The sequence below is a fragment of the Crinia signifera genome, chromosome 12 (genome assembly GCF_055691185.1).
Source record: "Crinia signifera chromosome 12, ASM5569118v1, whole genome shotgun sequence".
Taxonomy (NCBI): domain Eukaryota; kingdom Metazoa; phylum Chordata; class Amphibia; order Anura; family Myobatrachidae; genus Crinia; species Crinia signifera.
The window spans coordinates 7,696,066-7,715,809 of NC_139228.1; the positions used below are offsets into that span (position 1 = coordinate 7,696,066).

The window sequence follows — 19,744 nt, forward strand, 5'->3', positions numbered from 1 at the left end:
ACAATAGTGAAAAACCCCATGTCGACCTAGACACTTGACGACTTAATTCTTGTGTTGACCTAATCACCTGTCAACCTAGACCCATGTTGACCTAATGCTTGTTGACCAACGCTGTAGACCCAGAGACTCTATCCCCTAGGTGGGATCTGCCGCCCAGGATCGCATTGCAATATGCAAACCTTTCGGATGAATGTATCGTCCCACAGACCCAGTCTCGGAGCCCATCCCTGCACTCTGACTCACCGGGTGCTGGGGGTCCGTGTTTGCGTGGTTAGCGCTGACCCCAGCTGCCCTGCTGACTGCACTGCCCCCACCGGGAGTGTGGTCTGTAGCCCATAGGGAACTGCCATTGCAGAATGGCGGTAGCGCTGGGAACAATTGCGTTGCCAGATATTTATACATCGTCAGCATCGCATCCCCCATAGAAGACTATGGGGAGAACGGCTGTGAGCGGGACATTCTGGAAGTGCTTAATATATGCAGGTGACCCCTGAAAACTGGTGTATTGGCTGCAAATGTTAAATAGTAAATGGACCTTTAGATTCTCCCATCTATCTACCTGATATTTCTGTATCTTATCTCCAGTGAAGGGCAAGCTCAATGTTCCAGCATACCAGGGTATTTAGAACAATGCTGTGCTCAGTTTGGGGAAGGCCTTCTCATCCGACATCAGAACCTGACCTAATAAATGATCTACAGAATGAATGGACACAAATTCCCATCCCATACACTGGATGCGGTTATAGCTGCAATAGGGGATCCGACTCCATATTAATGTATATGTATTTCTATACAATGTCATTACAGTCCATGCTGGTGGAATGGTCAGGCATCTGAATACCTTTGTATGTATAGGGGTGAACAGAATTCAACGCCTGCCCCCACTGCGATCGGCCTCAGCGATTTACAGGGTTGCTGGCCGTTCACAGCAGGGAGAGAAGGGGGTGGACAGGGGCTGTGGCGGCACTGGGACATGGGAACTCCCAGCGTTTCATGCGCGTCTTCGTCCCAGTCACCAGTAACAATGTCTATCTCCACTGACTTCTTTTCCGTTAAGGCAGCAGAAACTCTACGTTAGTCGCCGACCTTCAAATAATTTCGGTACTTGTTTCCTAGCACGGCGCCACCGATTTTGATTGTGAGCATCGCGTTGCAAAAAATCGCGTCGATCGCATCGCATGCCAACCAAATCGCATGCGATGTGATCGATGCGATTTTGCATTAATTTTTAATGTGAAATGACCCAAAACACCCCATTGTAATAGAAACCCCCCTGATGTTTGAAATGGCCCCCAATTTTAACGCCAACCCGAAGCGTGGCGAGCGGCGGCGGTATGCGTCCTCCGACCTTTTCATACCCCTACTATCCACTTCGGCGTGGAGTTGAGAATAGAAAGTGTGGCGAGCGCAGCGAGGCGAGCGGATACCTTCACAGGTATCGCGGCCCATCGCGGGCTTCACAGGTATCCACGGGGCTCGCCACGCTTCGGGCTCGGTGGCTCGCCACACTTTCTATTCTCAACTCCACGCCGACGTGGATAGTAGGGGTATGAAAAGGTCGGAGGACGCGTACCGCCGGCACTCGCCACGCTTCGGGTTGGCGTCAATAGCGGGGTGGCGTTTAAAATTGGGGGGCCATTAACCATGCTTTTTACACATATTCAATGTTAAATGGGCCATATTGGCCCATTTAACATTGTCACCTATGTGAAATCGGGTTGATCGCATCGCGGGCCATTATAATAACCTGATTTTCACTTTAACATTGTTCCCTATGGGAAAATCGCGTTGGTCGCATCGCTTATTAGGGGCCGCGATGGACGCGATCAACGCGATTTTCACTTTTACCGGCAATTGAGCCAGTTAAAGACAGAAAATCGGGTCCATCGCGTCCATCGAATGCCTTAAGTACCTTAATTTAAGGCATGCGATGTACCATGACGGGCGCCGTGCTAGGACCATAATTTCTCCTGCTGTGGGCACATGCGAGGCGATGTGTCTAAGTAACACACCCCCTTACATGGTTGCGAGGGGATACAAAGGCGGGTATTACTGACCAGGGGGCATCTGCACACTGACCTGACCCATTCCAGGAGGGACACATTGCTCTGTTCATGGGCTTCCCTCTTACTGTAGGATTGCCATCACCTGTTTGGAACAGGTTAAGTGACAAGACAGGTGTCACCACAGGTGCTGGTAATCATACATTACCAGGGAAGTCTAGGCATACAGCAGTGGGTCCCACCTGGAGAGGGTCATGTTGGGAGATATGGTACATGTCACCCTTACGAGAAGCCTAGCTGGCTGACAGGAACCTTGTACTGTAGCAGCGCTCAGAAAGAGCACATGTACATATAGACGCCGGTAAGGACATTGGGACATATACAGGGCGCTTTGTGTAGCAGCAGCGTCGCCACAGCTGTCACTTTGCTCAGTGTCCTGCGGTGGACATTTTCCTGTAGACTCAGCCGGAAGTGACCGCAATGTATTTCTGCCCTGAGATTTCGCCACGTGACACGGCAGACGGGGCGGGGCCTCACACTCCCCCGGGCGCCATATTGGAAGCTGGAGAGCGGCCCAACCTCCTCCGTGTTGTATTATATGTAGTTCCGGGTCAGTGAGCCGGGCGAAGGGGAGGTAATATACATATCTGTGTGTGTGACAATGATGATATTGTTCTCCTCACAGGAGAAGCTATGGGGGACTCGGGTAGTAATATTATACTGTGCAGTACAAAGGGGGGTCCCCAGCGCCCCTTGTGTATAATGCGGCGTTATTATCATTATCATATAGGGGAGGGGTCTGTATAGTGATATATAATGAGGGATAATCCCCCGGCACACGCTGCGTATGTGATATTATTATATAGGGGAGGGGTCTGTATAGTGATATATAATGAGGGATAATCCCCTGGCACACACTGCATATGTGATATTATTATATAGGGGAGGGGTCTGTATAGTGATATATAATGAAGGATAATCCCCCGGCACACGCTGCGTATATAATATTATTATATAGGGGAGGGGTCTGTATAGTGATATATAATGAGGGATAATCCCCCGGCTCAAGCTGCGTATGTGATATTATTATATAGGGGAGGGGTCTGTATAGTGATATATAATGAGGGATAATCTCCCGACACACGCTGCCTATGTGATATTATTATATAGGGGAGGGGTCTGTATAGTGATATATAATGAGGGATAATCCCCCGGCACACGCTGCGTATGTGATATTATTATATAGGGGAGGGGTCTGTATAGTGATATATAATGACGGATAATCCCCCGGCACACGCTGCGTATGTGATATTATTATATAGGGGAGGGGTCTGTATAGTGATATATAATGAGGGATAATCCCCGGCACACACTGCCTATGTGATATTATATAAGGGTGGGGTCTGTATAGTGATATATAATGAGGGATAATCCCCCGGCACACGCTGCGTATGTGATATTATATAGGGGAGGGGTCTGTATAGTGATATATAATGAGGGATAATCCCTCCGGCACACGCTGCGTATGTGATATTATTATATAGGGGAGGGGTCTGTATAGTGATATATAATGAGGGATAATCCCCCGGCACACGCTGCGTATGTGATATTATATAGGGGAGGGGTCTGTATAGTGATATATAATGAGGGATAATCCCCCGGCACACGCTGCGTATGTGATATTATTATATAGGGGATGGGTCTGTATAGTGATATATAATGAGGGATAATCCCCTGGCACACGCTGCGTATGTGATATTATTATATAGGGGTGGGGTCTGTATAGTGATATATAATGAGGGATAATCCCCCGGCACACGCTGCGTATGTGATATTATTAAATAGGGGAGGGGTCTGTATAGTGATATATAATGAGGGATAATCCCTCCGGCACACGCTGCGTATGTGATATTATTATATAGGGGAGGGGTCTGTATAGTGATATATAATGAGGGATAATCCCCCGGCACACGCTGCGTATGTGATATTATTATATAGTGGAGGGGTCTGTATAGTGATATATAATGAGGGATAATCCCCCGGCACACGCTGCGTATGTGATATTATATAGGGGAGGGGTCTGTATAGTGATATATAATGAGGGATAATCCCCCGGCACACGCTGTGTATGTGATATTATTATATAGGGGAGGGGTCTGTATAGTGATATATAATGAGGGATAATCCCCCGGCACACGCTGTGTATGTGATATTATATAGGGGAGGGGTCTGTATAGTGATATATAATGAGGGATAATCCCCCGGCACACGCTGCGTATGTGATATTATTATATAGGGGAGGGGTCTGTATAGTGATATATAATGAGGGATAAGCCCCCGGCACACGCTGCGTATGTGATATTATTATATAGGGGAGGGGTCTGTATAGTGATATATAATGAGGTATAATCCCCCAGCACACGCTGCGTATGTGATATTATTATATAGGGGAGGGGTCTGTATAGTGATATATAATGAGGTATAATCCCCCGGCACACGCTGCGTATGTGATATTATTATATAGGGGAGGGGTCTGTATAGTGATATATAATGAGGGATAATCTCCCGGCACACACTGCGTATGTGATATTATTATATAGGGGAGGGGTCTGTATAGTGATATATAATGAGGGATAATCCCCGGCACACGCGTATGTGATATTATTATATAGGGGAGGGGTCTGTATAGTGATATATAATGAGGTATAATCCCCCGGCACATACTGTGTATGTGATATTATTATATAGGGGAGGGGTCTGTATAGTTATATATAATGAGGGATAATCCCCGGCACACGCATATGTGATATTATTATATAGGGGAGGGGTCTGTATAGTGATATATATAATGAGGGATAATCCCCCGGCACACGCTGCGTATGTGATATTATTATATAGGGGAGGAGTCTGTATAGTGATATATAATGAGGGATAATCCCCCGGCACATGCAGCGTATGTGATATTATTATATAGGGGTGGGGTCTGTATAGTGATATATAATGAGGGATAATCCCCAGGCACATGCTGCGTATGTGATATTATTATATAGGGGAGGGGTCTGTATAGTGATATATAATGAGGGGTAATCCCCCGGCACACACTGCGTATGTGATATTATTATATAGGGGAGGGGTCTGTATAGTGATATATAATGAGGGATAATCCCCGGCACACGCGTATGTGATATTATTATATAGGGGAGGGGTCTGTATAGTGATATATAATGAGGTATAATCCCCCGGCACATACTGCGTATGTGATATTATTATATAGGGGAGGGGTCTGTATAGTTATATATAATGAGGGATAATCCCCGGCACACGCGTATGTGATATTATTATATAGGGGAGGGGTCTGTATAGTGATATATATAATGAGGGATAATCCCCCGGCACACGCTGCGTATGTGATATTATTATATAGGGGAGGAGTCTGTATAGTGATATATAATGAGGGATAATCCCCCGGCACATGCAGCGTATGTGATATTATTATATAGGGGTGGGGTCTGTATAGTGATATATAATGAGGGATAATCCCCAGGCACACGCTGCGTATGTGATATTATTATATAGGGGAGGGGTCTGTATAGTGATATATAATGAGGGGTAATCCCCCGGCACACGCTGCGTATGTGATATTATTATATAGGGGAGGGGTCTGTATAGTGATATATAATGAGGGATAATCCCCGGCACACGCTGCGTGTGTGATATTATTATATAGGGGAGGGGTCTGTATAGTGATATATAATGATGGATAATCCCCCGGCACATGCTGCGTATGTGATATTATTATATAGGGGAGGGGTCTGTATAGTGATATATAATGAGGGGTAATCCCCCGGCACACGCTGCGTGTGTGATATTATTATATAGGGGAGGGGTCTGTATAGTGATATATAATGAGTGATTACCCCCCGGCACACGCTGCGTATGTGATATTATTATATAGAGGAGGGGTCTGTATAGTGATATATAATGAGGGGTAATCCCCTGGCACACGCTGCGTATGTTATATTATTATATAGGGGAGGGGCCTGTATAGTGATATATAATGAGGGATAATCCCCCGGCACACGCTGCGTATGTGATATTATTATATAGGGGAGGAGTCTGTATAGTGATATATAATGAGGGATAATCCCCCGGCACACGCTGCGTATGTGATATTATTATATAGGGGAGGAGTCTGTATAGTGATATATAATGAGGGATAATCCCCCGGCACACGCTGCGTATGTGATATTATTATACAGGGGAGGGGTCTATATAGTGATATATAATGAGGCACACGCTGCGTTTGTGATATTATATAGGGGAGGGGTCTGTATAGTGATATATAATGAGGGATAATCCCCCGGCACACACTGCATATGTGATATTATTATATAGGGGAGGGGTCTGTATAGTGATATGTAATGAGGGATAATCCCCCGGCACACGCTGCGTATGTGATATTATATAGGGGAGGGGTCTGTATAGTGATATATAATGAGGGATAATCCCCCGGCACACGCTGCGTATGTGATATTATATAGGGGAGGGGTCTGTATAGTGATATATAATGAGGGATAATCCCCGGCACACGCTGCGTATGTGATATTATTATATAGGGGAGGAGTCTGTATAGTGATATATAATGAGGGATAATCCCCCGGCACATGCAGCGTATGTGATATTATTATATAGGGGTGGGGTCTGTATAGTGATATATAATGAGGGATAATCCCCAGGCACACGCTGCGTATGTGATATTATTATATAGGGGAGGGGTCTGTATAGTGATATATAATGAGGGGTAATCCCCCGGCACACGCTGCGTATGTGATATTATTATATAGGGGAGGGGTCTGTATAGTGATATATAATGAGGGATAATCCCCGGCACACGCTGCGTGTGTGATATTATTATATAGGGGAGGGGTCTGTATAGTGATATATAATGATGGATAATCACCCGGCACATGCTGCGTATGTGATATTATTATATAGGGGAGGGGTCTTTATAGTGATATATAATGAGGGATTACCCCCCGGCACACGCTGCGTATGTGATATTATTATATAGAGGAGGGGTCTGTATAGTGATATATAATGAGGGGTAATCCCCTGGCACACGCTGCGTATGTGATATTATTATATAGGGGAGGGGTCTGTATAGTGATATATAATGAGGGATAATCCCCCGGCACACGCTGCGTATGTGATATTATTATATAGGGGAGGAGTCTGTATAGTGATATATAATGAGGGATAATCCCCCGGCACACGCTGCGTATGTGATATTATTATACAGGGGAGGGGTCTATATAGTGATATATAATGAGGCACACGCTGCGTTTGTGATATTATATAGGGGAGGGGTCTGTATAGTGATATATAATGAGGGATAATCCCCCGGCACACTCTGCATATGTGATATTATTATATAGGGGAGGGGTCTGTATAGTGATATGTAATGAGGGATAATCCCCCGGCACACGCTGCGTATGTGATATTATATAGGGGAGGGGTCTGTATAGTGATATATAATGAGGGATAATCCCCGGCACACGCTGCGTTTGTGATATTATTATATAGGGGAGGGGTCTGTATAGTGATATATAATGAGGGATAATCTCCCGGCACACACTGCGTATGTGATATTATATAGGGGAGGGGTCTGTATAGTGATATATAATGAGGGATAATCCCCGGCACACGCTGCGTATGTGATATTATTATATAGGGGAGGGGTCTGTATAGTGATATATAATGATGGATAATCCCCCGGCACACGCTGCGTATGTGATATTATATAGGGGAGGGGTCTGTATAGTAATATATAATGAGGGATAATCCCCAGGCACACGCTGCGTATGTAATATTATTATATAGGGGAGGGGTCTGTATAGTGATATATAATGAGAGATAATCCCCGGCACACGCTGCGTATGTGATATTATTATATAGGTGAGGGGTCTGTATAGTGATATATAATGATGGACAATCCCCTGGCACATGCTGCGTATGTGATATTATTATATTGGGGAGGGGTCTGTATAGTGATATATAATGAGGGATTACCCCCGGCACACGCTGCGTATGTGATATTATTATATAGAGGAGGGGTCTGTATAGTGATATATAATGAGGGGTAATCCCCCGGCACACGCTGCGTATGTGATATTATTATATAGGGGAGGGGTCTGTATAGTGATATATAATGAGGGATAATCCCCTGGCACATGCTGTGTATGTGATATTATATAGGGGAGGGGTCTGTATAGTGATATATAATGAGGGATAATCCCCGGCACACGCTGTGTATGTGATATTATATAGGGGAGGGGTCTGTATAGTGATATATAATGAGGTATAATCCCCCGGCACAAGCTGCGTATGTGATATTATTATATAGGGGAGGGGTCTGTATAGTGATATATAATGAGGGATAATCCCCGGCACACGCTGCGTATGTGATATTATTATATAGGGGAGGGGTCTGTATAGTGATATATAATGATGTATAATCCCCCGGCACACGCTGCATATGTGATATTATATAGGGGAGGGGTCTATATAGTGATATATAATGAGGGATAATCCCCCTTCACACGCTATGTATGTGATATTATTATATAGGGGAGGGGTCTGTATAGTGATATATAATGAGGGATAATCCCCCGGCACACGCTGCGTATGTGATATTATTATATAGGGGAGGGGTCTGTATAGTGATATATAATGTGGGATAATCCCCCGGCACACGCTGCGTATGTGATATTATATAGGGGAGGGGTCTATATAGTGATATATAATGAGGGATAATCCCCCGGCACACGCTGCGTATGTGATATTATTATATAGGGGAGGGGTCTGTATAGTGATATATAATGAGGTATAATCCCCCGGCACACGCTGCGTATGTGATATTATATAGGGGAGGGGTCTGTATATTGATATATAATGAGGGCTAATCCCCCATCACACGCTATGTATGTGATATTATTATATAGAGGAGGGGTCTGTATAGTGATATATAATGATGTATAATCCCCCGGCACACGCTGCGTATGTGATATTATATAGGGGAGGGGTCTGTATAGTGATATATAATGAGGGATATACTCCATCTTTTTCCTTTATTCCTAGATAAGTTATGAGAAGCTGCAGAATATTTTATTAGACCTCAGGTGCTAGTGAGACCCGTTCTGTATAAATCACTGAGGATGGACAATGGGAAGAGTGACAGGATATTACATCTCACCCTGGAGATCATCTACGTGCTGACCGGGAAGGTGAGGTCTTATGGGAGCATCACAGTGACATCACTCTTATCGCTAGTAATAATACACTGATGTGACCGGGGAGGGGAGGTCTTATGGGAGAGTCACAGTGACATCACTCATCGCTAGTAATAGTACAGGGACATGACCGGGGAGGTGAGGGCTTATGGGAGTGTCACAGTGACATCATTCTTATCACTAGTAATAATACAGGGATGTGACCGGGGAGGGGAGGTCTTATGGGAGAGTCACAGTGACATCACTCTTATCACTAGTAATAATACAGGGATGTGACCGGTGAGGTGAGAGCCTATGGGGGCGTCACAGTGACATCACTCTTATCACTAGTAATAATACAGGGACATGACCGGGGAGGTGAGGGCTTATGGGAGTGTCACAGTGACATCATTTTTATCACTAGTAATAATACAGGGATGTGACCGGAGAGGGGAGGTCTTATGGGAGAGTCACAGTGACATCACTCTTATCACTAGTAATAATACAGGGATGTGACCGGGGAGGGAAGGTCTTATGGGAGAATCAAAGTGACATCACACTTATCGCTAGTAAGTAAGTATAATTTATATAGCGCACTTTCTCCAACGGGACTCAATGCGCTTTGCAGACGGTAGTAATAATACAGGAATGTGACCGGGGAGGTGAGGGCTTATAGGAGCATCACTGTGACATCACTCTTATCGCTAGTAATAATACAGGGACGTGACCCGGGAGGTGAGGACTTATGGGAGTGTCACAGTGACATCACTCTTATCGCAAGTAATAATACAGGAATGTGACCGGGGAGGTGAGGGCTTATGGGAGTGTCACAGTGACATCACTCTTATCGCTAGTAATAATACAGGGACGTGACCCGGGAGGTGAGGACTTATGGGAGTGTCACAGTGACATCACTCTTATCGCTAGTAATAATACAGGGGCATGACCGGGGAGGTGAGGGCTTATGGGAGCGTCACAGTGACATCACTCTTATCACTAGTAATAATACAGGGATGTGACCAGGGAGGTGAGGGCTTATGGGGGTGTCACAGTGACATCACTCTTATCACTGGTAATAATACAGGGATGTGACCGGGGAGGGGAGGGCTTATGGGAGCGTCACAGTGACATCACTCTTATCTCTAGTAATAATACAGGGACGTGACTGGGGAGGTGAGGGCTTATGGTAGAGTCACAGTGACATCATTCTTATCACTAGTAATAATACAGGGACGTGACCGGGGAGGTGAGGGCTTATGGGGGTGTCACAGTGCCATCTTATCTCTAGTAATAACACAGGGGTGTTGCCCTCACTATGTTGTATTTCCTCTGAATGTTACTATGTATTGATGAGACTTTTGCTATTGCAGCATTTTCTGCATAATTAGGTGTATTTTAGATTTACAGTTCTGTTCCCATATCCCTGATGTCTCCCTAAATATATAATATAGAGAAGAAAGGTTTATTATACATAGATATTTCCTACCTCAGCTGTGATGGTTCCCTATGTGCACAGCGCAGCAGACTGTATAAATCACTTACCTCTCATTCTATCTTCCTTGTGTCGCCCGTTCTGAGTCCTGTGTCTACTACAGGCCCCTCGATAAAGTTATTTTAGTGTCCACTAATTTGTACAAAGCAGATGATACCCCCGTGGTCACCGGCTGTATATAGAGGACTCAGTATGGTGGACCCACTGGTTATGTCAGGAGCAGCAGTAGAGCAAGTACATGGAGCCTCATTTACCTGTATATTGCTGTCTATCCCAATACACAGGATTACACATCACTGATACAGAGATCCAGTGAGCGTGTGACACCCAGGAGCCATCCCAATGTGTTGGGAGGATGGAGCAGGACCCAGAGCCTCATCATGGTGCCTCCACCTCACTCACTGATACAGGAGCGAGACACTGACCAGAAGATCCTGGAACTGACCAATGAGATCATTCAGCTGGTGACAGGAGAGGTGACTGCTGGGAAGGGGCATTATACAGTAACACCAGGGGATGTGACTGCTGGGAAGGGGGCATTATACAGTAACACCGGAGATGAGACAGGAGAGGTGACTGCTGGGAAGGGGACGTTATACAGTAACATCTGGGATGTGACAGGAGAGGTGACTGCTGGGATGGGGAGGTTATACAGTAACACCGGGGGATGTGACAGGAGAGGTGACTGCTGGGAAGGGGATGTTATACAGTAACACCTGGGATGTGACAGGAGAGGTGATGCTGGGAAGAGGAGGTTATACAGTAACACCGGGGGATGTGACAGAAGAGATGACTGCTGGGAAGGGGGTGTTATACAGTAACACCGGGGGATGTGACAGGAGAGGTGACTGCTGGGAAGGGGAGGTTATACAGTAACACCGGGGGATGTGACAGGAGAGGTGACTGCTGGGAAGGGGACGTTATACAGTAACATCTGGGATGTGACAGGAGAGGCGACTGCTGGGAAGGGGAGGTTATACAGTAACAACGGGGGATGTGACAGGAGAGGTGACTGCTGGGAAGGGGGTGTTATACAGTAACATCTGGGATGTGACAGGAGAGGTGACTGCTGGGAAGGGGAGGTTATACAGTAACACCGGGGATGTTACAGGAGAGGTGACTGCTGGGAAGGGGATGTTATACAGTAACACCTGGGATGTGACAGGAGAGGTGACTGCTGGGAAGGGGAGGTTATACAGTAACACCGGGGGATGTGACAGAAGAGATGACTGCTGGGAAGGGGGTGTTCTACAGTAACACCGGGGGATGTGACAGGAGAGGTGACTGCTGGGAAGGGGGTGTTATACAGTAACACCGGGGATGTGACAGGAGAGGTGACTGCTGGGAAGGGGCCGTCATACAGTAACACCGGGGATGTGACAGGAGAGGTGACTGCTGGGAAGGGAACCTTATGCAGTAACACCGGGAATGTGACAGGAGAGGTGACTGCTGAGAAGGGGACGTTATGCAGTAACACCGGGGGATGTGACAGGAGAGGTGACTGCTGGGAAGGGGCATTATACAGTAACACCAGGGGATGTGACTGCTGGGAAGGGGGCATTATACAGTAACACCGGAGATGAGACAGGAGAGGTGGCTGCTGGGAAGGGGACGTTATACAGTAACATCTGGGATGTGACAGGAGAGGTGACTGCTGGGATGGGGAGGTTATACAGTAACACCGGGGGATGTGACAGGAGAGGTGACTGCTGGGAAGGGGATGTTATACAGTAACACCTGGGATGTGACAGGAGAGGTGATGCTGGGAAGGGGAGGTTATACAGTAACACCGGGGGATGTGACAGAAGAGATGACTGCTGGGAAGGGGGTGTTATACAGTAACACCGGGGGATGTGACAGGAGAGGTGACTGCTGGGAAGGGGACGTTATACAGTAACATCTGGGATGTGACAGGAGAGGCGACTGCTGGGAAGGGGAGGTTATACAGTAACACCGGGGGATGTGACAGGAGAGGTGACTGCTGGGAAGGGGGTGTTATACAGTAACATCTGGGTTGTGACAGGAGAGGTGACTGCTGGGAAGGGGAGGTTATACAGTAACACCGGGGATGTGACAGGAGAGGTGACTGCTGGGAAGGGGATGTTATACAGTAACACCTGGGATGTGACAGGAGAGGTTACTGCTGGGAAGGGGAGGTTATACAGTAACACCGGGGGATGTGACAGAAGAGATGACTGCTGGGAAGGGGGTGTTATACAGTAACACCGGGGGATGTGACAGGAGAGGTGACTGCTGGGAACGGGGTGTTATACAGTAACACCGGGGATGTGACAGGAGAGGTGACTGCTGGGAAGGGGCCGTCATACAGTAACACCGGGGATGTGACAGGAGAGGTGACTGCTGGGAAGGGAACCTTATGCAGTAACACCGGGGATGTGACAGGAGAGGTGACAGCTGAGAAGGGGACATTATGCAGTAACACCGGGGGATGTGACAGGAGAGGTGACTGCTGGGAAGGGGAGGTTTTACAGTAACACCGGGGGATGTGACAGGAGAGGTGACTGCTGGGAAGGGGACGTTTTAAAGTAACACCGGGGGATGTGACAGGAGAGGTGAATACTGGGAAGGGGGCGTTATACAGTAACACCGGGGATGTGGCTGGAGAGGTGACTGCTGGAAAGGGGACGTTATACAGTAACATCGGGGGATGGGACAGGAGAGATGACTGCTGGGAAGGGGACTTTATACAGTAACACCGGTGATATGACATGCGAGGGGACTGCTGGGAAGGGGATGTTATATAGTAACACTGGGGAGGTGACAGGAGAGGTGACTGCTGGGAAGGGGATGTTATACAGTAACACCGGGGATGTGACAGGAGGTCAGACTGCTGGGAAGGGGACATTATACAGTAACACCGGTGATATGACAGGAGAGGTGACTGCTGGGAAGGGGACGTTTTACAGTAACACCGGGGGATGTGACAGGAGAGGTGACTACTGGGAAGGGGACGTTATACAATAACACCAGGGATGTGACGGGAGAGGTGACTGCTGGGAAGGGGACGTTATACAGTAACACCAGGGGATGTGACAGGAGAGGTGACTACTGGGAAGGGGACGTTATACAATAACACCAGGGATGTGACAGGAGAGGTGACTACTGGGAAGGGGACGTTATACAATAACAGCAGGGATGTGACAGGAGAGGTGACTACTGGGAAGGGGACGTTATACAATAACACCAGGGATGTGACGGGAGAGGTGACTGCTGGGAAGGGGATGTTATACAGTAACACCGGGGATGTGACAGGAGAGGTGACTGCTGGGAAGGGGATGTTATACAGTAACACCTGGGATGTGACAGGAGAGGTGACTGCTGGGAAGGGGAGGTTATACAGTAACACCGGGGGATGTGACAGAAGAGATGACTGCTGGGAAGGGGGTGTTATACAGTAACACCGGGGGATGTGACAGGAGAGGTGACTGCTGGGAAGGGGGTGTTATACAGTAACACCGGGGATGTGACAGGAGAGGTGACTGCTGGGAAGGGGCCGTCATACAGTAACACCGGGGATGTGACAGGAGAGGTGACTGCTGGGAAGGGAACCTTATGCAGTAACACCGGGGATGTGACAGGAGAGGTGACAGCTGAGAAGGGGACATTATGCAGTAACACCGGGGGATGTGACAGGAGAGGTGACTGCTGGGAAGGGGAGGTTTTACAGTAACACCGGGGGATGTGACAGGAGAGGTGACTGCTGGGAAGGGGACGTTTTAAAGTAACACCGGGGGATGTGACAGGAGAGGTGAATACTGGGAAGGGGGCGTTATACAGTAACACCGGGGATGTGGCTGGAGAGGTGACTGCTGGAAAGGGGACGTTATACAGTAACATCGGGGGATGGGACAGGAGAGATGACTGCTGGGAAGGGGACTTTATACAGTAACACCGGTGATATGACATGCGAGGGGACTGCTGGGAAGGGGATGTTATATAGTAACACTGGGGAGGTGACAGGAGAGGTGACTGCTGGGAAGGGGATGTTATACAGTAACACCGGGGATGTGACAGGAGGTCAGACTGCTGGGAAGGGGACATTATACAGTAACACCGGTGATATGACAGGAGAGGTGACTGCTGGGAAGGGGACGTTTTACAGTAACACCGGGGGATGTGACAGGAGAGGTGACTACTGGGAAGGGGACGTTATACAATAACACCAGGGATGTGACGGGAGAGGTGACTGCTGGGAAGGGGACGTTATACAGTAACACCAGGGGATGTGACAGGAGAGGTGACTACTGGGAAGGGGACGTTATACAATAACACCAGGGATGTGACAGGAGAGGTGACTACTGGGAAGGGGACGTTATACAATAACACCAGGGATGTGACAGGAGAGGTGACTACTGGGAAGGGGACGTTATACAATAACACCAGGGATGTGACGGGAGAGGTGACTGCTGGGAAGGGGACCTTATACAATATTACCAGGGATGTGACAGGAGAGGTGACTACTGGGAAGGGGACGTTATACAATAACACCAGGGATGTGACGGGAGAGGTGACTGCTGGGAAGGGGACGTTATACAGTAACACCGGGGATATGACGGGAGAGGTGACTGCTGGGAAGGGGACGTTATACAGTAACCCCCGGGGGATGGGTCTGGGTGATGACTGCTGGGAAGGGGACGTTATACAGTAACCCCCGGGGGATGGGTCTGGGTGATGACTGCTGGGAAGGGGACGTTATACAGTAACCCCCGGGGGATGGGTCTGGGTGATGACTGCTGGGAAGGGGACGTTATACAATAACACCAGGGATGTGACGGGAGAGGTGACTGCTGGGAAGGGGACCTTATACAATATTACCAGGGATGTGACAGGAGAGGTGACTACTGGGAAGGGGACGTTATACAATAACACCAGGGATGTGACGGGAGAGGTGACTGCTGGGAAGGGGACATTATACAGTAACACCGGGGATGTGACAGGAGAGGTGACTGCTGGGAAAGGGACGTTATACAGTAACACCGGGGGAGGTGACAGGAGAGGTGACTGCTGGTAAGGAGATATTATACAGTAACACCAGGGGATGTGTCTGGGTGATGACTGTGTCATTGTGTGTGTCAGGTTCCTATACAGTGTCAGGAGGAGCTGGAGAATACAGAAGGACTCCAGGATCTGTATGATGATGTGAAGATGGAGAATCACTGGCCGCTCTCATCACTGGGTAAGTGGAGACAGTTACTGCAGACAGGAGACAGATGTGGGGTGACCTACATACATATCATCTGATAGTCACATATATACAATGTCCTCAGTCACTGTGTGTCTCCTACAGATGGATCCAGCAGCAGATATACCCCAGAGAGAGATCTCCCCCATCACCACTCACAGGAGTGTACAGAGGATCACAGGATCCCACAGGAGGATCAGGTAGATGAGACTCAGCAATGTAATAATATCTTCATTATGTGATCTGTAAGAAGCTGCACCTTACATGGTATCGTTCTGTTTCACTCCCATTTATAAATTGCTATATTGTTAAATATTATATTCTAATTCAAATGAGATAGAAAGTTCTACACTTATGCTGGAAGAGACAGGGAACCGGATTCTGGTTGCACACAGCAGCGACTGTAGGTGTAGTGTATGTGCCGCAGTGATAATGCTGCTACATACACCTTCCACAGTGTGCTTCCGATTGGCTGAATGTGTAGGATTGAGACGCCCACTTTTAGCTTTTGATTTTTGCTTCCTCATACCATCATTGGTTGCACAACTAACACTTTCAGCAGCTCTATGGCCGGTGCAGTTCCTCCCATGGTTGTGGATGTGCATTTGGTTTACTGAATGGTCTAGGATGGCAGACAGCACTAACCAGTCACTGCCCAGGGACACCCAGCACTATTCTGCCACATTTCTAATACAGTATGAATGTATGGCAGCGCGCCTTTGTGTGTACACCCTGTGTGTAAGGCATTCGCTTTGGAGTTTCTTATGTGCACTGGCAGAAGCACTTGTATTTCAGTATTGCATGCAAGATCATGCCCTGTAGCACATAGAGGTGCGTGTGACTGCACACTGGGACATAGAGGTGCGTGTGACTGCACACTGGGACATAGAGGTGCGTGTGACTGCACACTGGGACATAGAGGTGCGTGTGACTGCACACTGGGACATAGAGGTGCGTGTGACTGCACACTGGGACATAGAGGTGCGTGTGACTGCACACTGGGACATAGAGGTGCGTGTGACTGCACACTGGGACATAGAGGTGCGTGTGACTGCACACTGGGACATAGAGGTGCGTGTGACTGCACACTGGGACATAGAGGTGCGTGTGACGGCACACTGGGACATAGAGGTGTATGTGACTGCACCCTGGGACATAGAGGTGCGTGTGACTGCACACTGGGACATAGAGGTGCGTGTGACTGCACACTGGGACATAGAGATGCGTGTGACTGCACACTGGGACATAGAGGTGCGTGTGACGGCACACTGGGACATAGAGGTGCGTGTGACGGCACACTGAGACATAGAGATGCATGTGACTGCACACTGGGACATAGAGGTGCGTGTGATGGATGGCACACTGAGACGTAGAGGTCGTGTGACTGCACACTGGGACATAGAGGTGCACAGCAGGGACCATTGCTCATTGTTATTACTCTGCTTGTTATTATGGTATTAATATATGATATATTTATGTCTCTGGAATAATTAGACCGAGGTCCTGGCTGCTATTAAAGTAGAATTTCTAGAAGGAGAGGAAGAGACGTGTAAGGAGGAGGAAATCCCTACAGATATTAGCACAGGTGAGTGACACACTGGCTGCAGGAAGGAGTCACATGTCCTGTGTATACACTCCCTAGAGATCTCCAAGGGGGGGGGGGATGGGCAGGAGCTATCAGCTCCTATAGGAATCCTGCTCTATATGGTCAGCCTGACAAGGATTTATATTTCCATGCATTTATTTTATTTCCAGCAGATGGAGGCAAACACAGGAATATCTTGGATGGAGAATTCCTTTTATCCACAGATTTTGAATTAGGAGATAACATCAAACAAGATTTTCCAGGAGATATACCGGACACCCTAAATGTACAGCCATTACTGCTGAGTGCAGATCAGTCATCGTATCCTCCTCTTCATGAGACATGTTTTACTGGTAGCATAGGTAATGTTACATATAGTACAGCTTATACAGAGGACACGATCATTGCTGGTGCTGCGGATCGCCACTGGTTCACCGCTACATCATCTCTTCATGAACACCACGGAAGTCACACAGATGAGAGATCATTTCCATGTTCTGATTGCGGGAAAAGTTTTAAATATAAATCAAAACTTATTAGACATCAGGTAAAACACACAGGGGAAAAACCGTTTGCATGCTCACAGTGTGGGAAATGTTTTACTCAGAAATCAAAACTAATTCGACATCAGGCAACTCATACAGATGAGAAACCGTTTCAATGTCCTCAGTGTGGGAAAAGTTTTAAATACAAATCAGGTCTTGTGGAACATAACAAAGTGCACACAGGGGAGAAACCCTTTCCCTGTTCTGAATGTGGGAAATGTTTTACGCAGAAATGGAAACTTATCGTACATCACAGAAAGCACACAGGTGAGAAACCCTTTTTGTGTTCTGAGTGCGGGAAGCGTTTTACTCTGAAATCACGTCTTGTCATACACCAGAGAGTGCACACAGGGGAGAAATTATACCCTTGTTATGAGTGCGGTAAGAATTTCACCATGAAACCGCGACTCCTCATACATCAGAGAAGTCACACTGGGGAGAGACCCTTTCCGTGTTCTGAGTGTGGGAAATGTTTTATTTACAAATCAGGTCTTGTTGAACATAAGAAAAGGCACACGGGTAATAGACCCTTTCCTTGTTCTGAGTGCGGGAAATGTTTTATGGAGAAAGCAAAACTTCTGATCCATCACAGAACACACACAGGAGAGAAATTATTCCCCTGCTCCATATGCGAAAAACGTTTTGCACAGAAATCCAAACTTGTCGCGCATTACAGAACACACACAGGGGAGAGGCCTTTTCCTTGTTCTGAGTGTGGGAAACGTTTTACAAAGAAGGCAAGTCTGGTGAGACATCAGGGTACTCACACGGGTCAAAGACCTTTTCCTGTTCTGGGAGTGTAACACAAACGTCGGCACTGAGTCACCATCAGAAACTTTGCACAGGACAAGGGAAATTGGACATACAATGAAAGTGCAGTACTCAGAGATGAAAGACGTGAGATTATATGTAATTAGCTGTGAAATATGTTACTGTCCCACTGGGGATTTGATTACAATGTTTCAATGTTCACCTGGCTGTCTTTGTATTACTCTCCCATTAATACCATAGGTGGTGAGGTCGGGCCTAGGGTTGCATATCTGCATGTGACACCTATTATACCTTCCAGGATTACTTAATATGAGCATGTACATTACTAGGGAGACAATCTGAGGTGCCGGCCTTGCTCAGGTTTACCCCCCCCCCCCCCCCTGCAGTGCACATGGTTTTGTCCATCTAACAAGGAATTTGCCAGAAGGAGTGAACCAGAATAATCCCCTAAATTATCCGTGAGATGAATGTGACTGCCAACATAGTAAAAATGGGATGCAGTTACAATCCCGGCGTTCAGAATCCCGACGCCGGAATCCCGACCGCCGAAATGCCGACACTTTCTCCCTCCATGGGTGTCCACGACACCCCTGGAGGGAGAATAAATTAGTGTGCCGAGCGTAGCGAGGCACCGGGCCCGCTGCGTGGCGAGCGCTGCGAGCCCGCAAGGGGGGGCGGATCCACGTCCCCCCCTTGTCGGCATTTCGGCTGTCGGGATTCCGAACGCCGGGATCCCGACCGCCGGGATTCAATACTGAATCCGTAAAAATAATTAGTAGTTCTTCCAGCACAGCTGTGAGGTGGCTAGTATGTCTTCTGGGATGCAATGGTTCCACTTTGTAATATCCGACTGAACCGAACCTCGCAGTGTGTCTTC

At 47.6% G+C, this 19,744-nt stretch overlaps 1 protein-coding gene across 1 annotated transcript in view; it reads left to right on the top strand.

The window, feature by feature from the left end:
- LOC146050291 (uncharacterized) overlaps positions 1-19,744 on the top strand; it is an 87,826-nt gene that overhangs the window by 14,321 nt on the left and 53,761 nt on the right. Inside the window, exons 6-11 of the mRNA XM_083167221.1 lie at positions 9,156-9,286; positions 11,048-11,239; positions 15,861-15,960; positions 16,072-16,166; positions 17,461-17,551; positions 17,722-18,895. Coding sequence (XP_083023347.1) covers positions 9,156-9,286; positions 11,048-11,239; positions 15,861-15,960; positions 16,072-16,166; positions 17,461-17,551; positions 17,722-18,895 — 1,783 coding nt within the window. The remainder of the gene's footprint in view (positions 1-9,155; positions 9,287-11,047; positions 11,240-15,860; positions 15,961-16,071; positions 16,167-17,460; positions 17,552-17,721; positions 18,896-19,744) is intronic.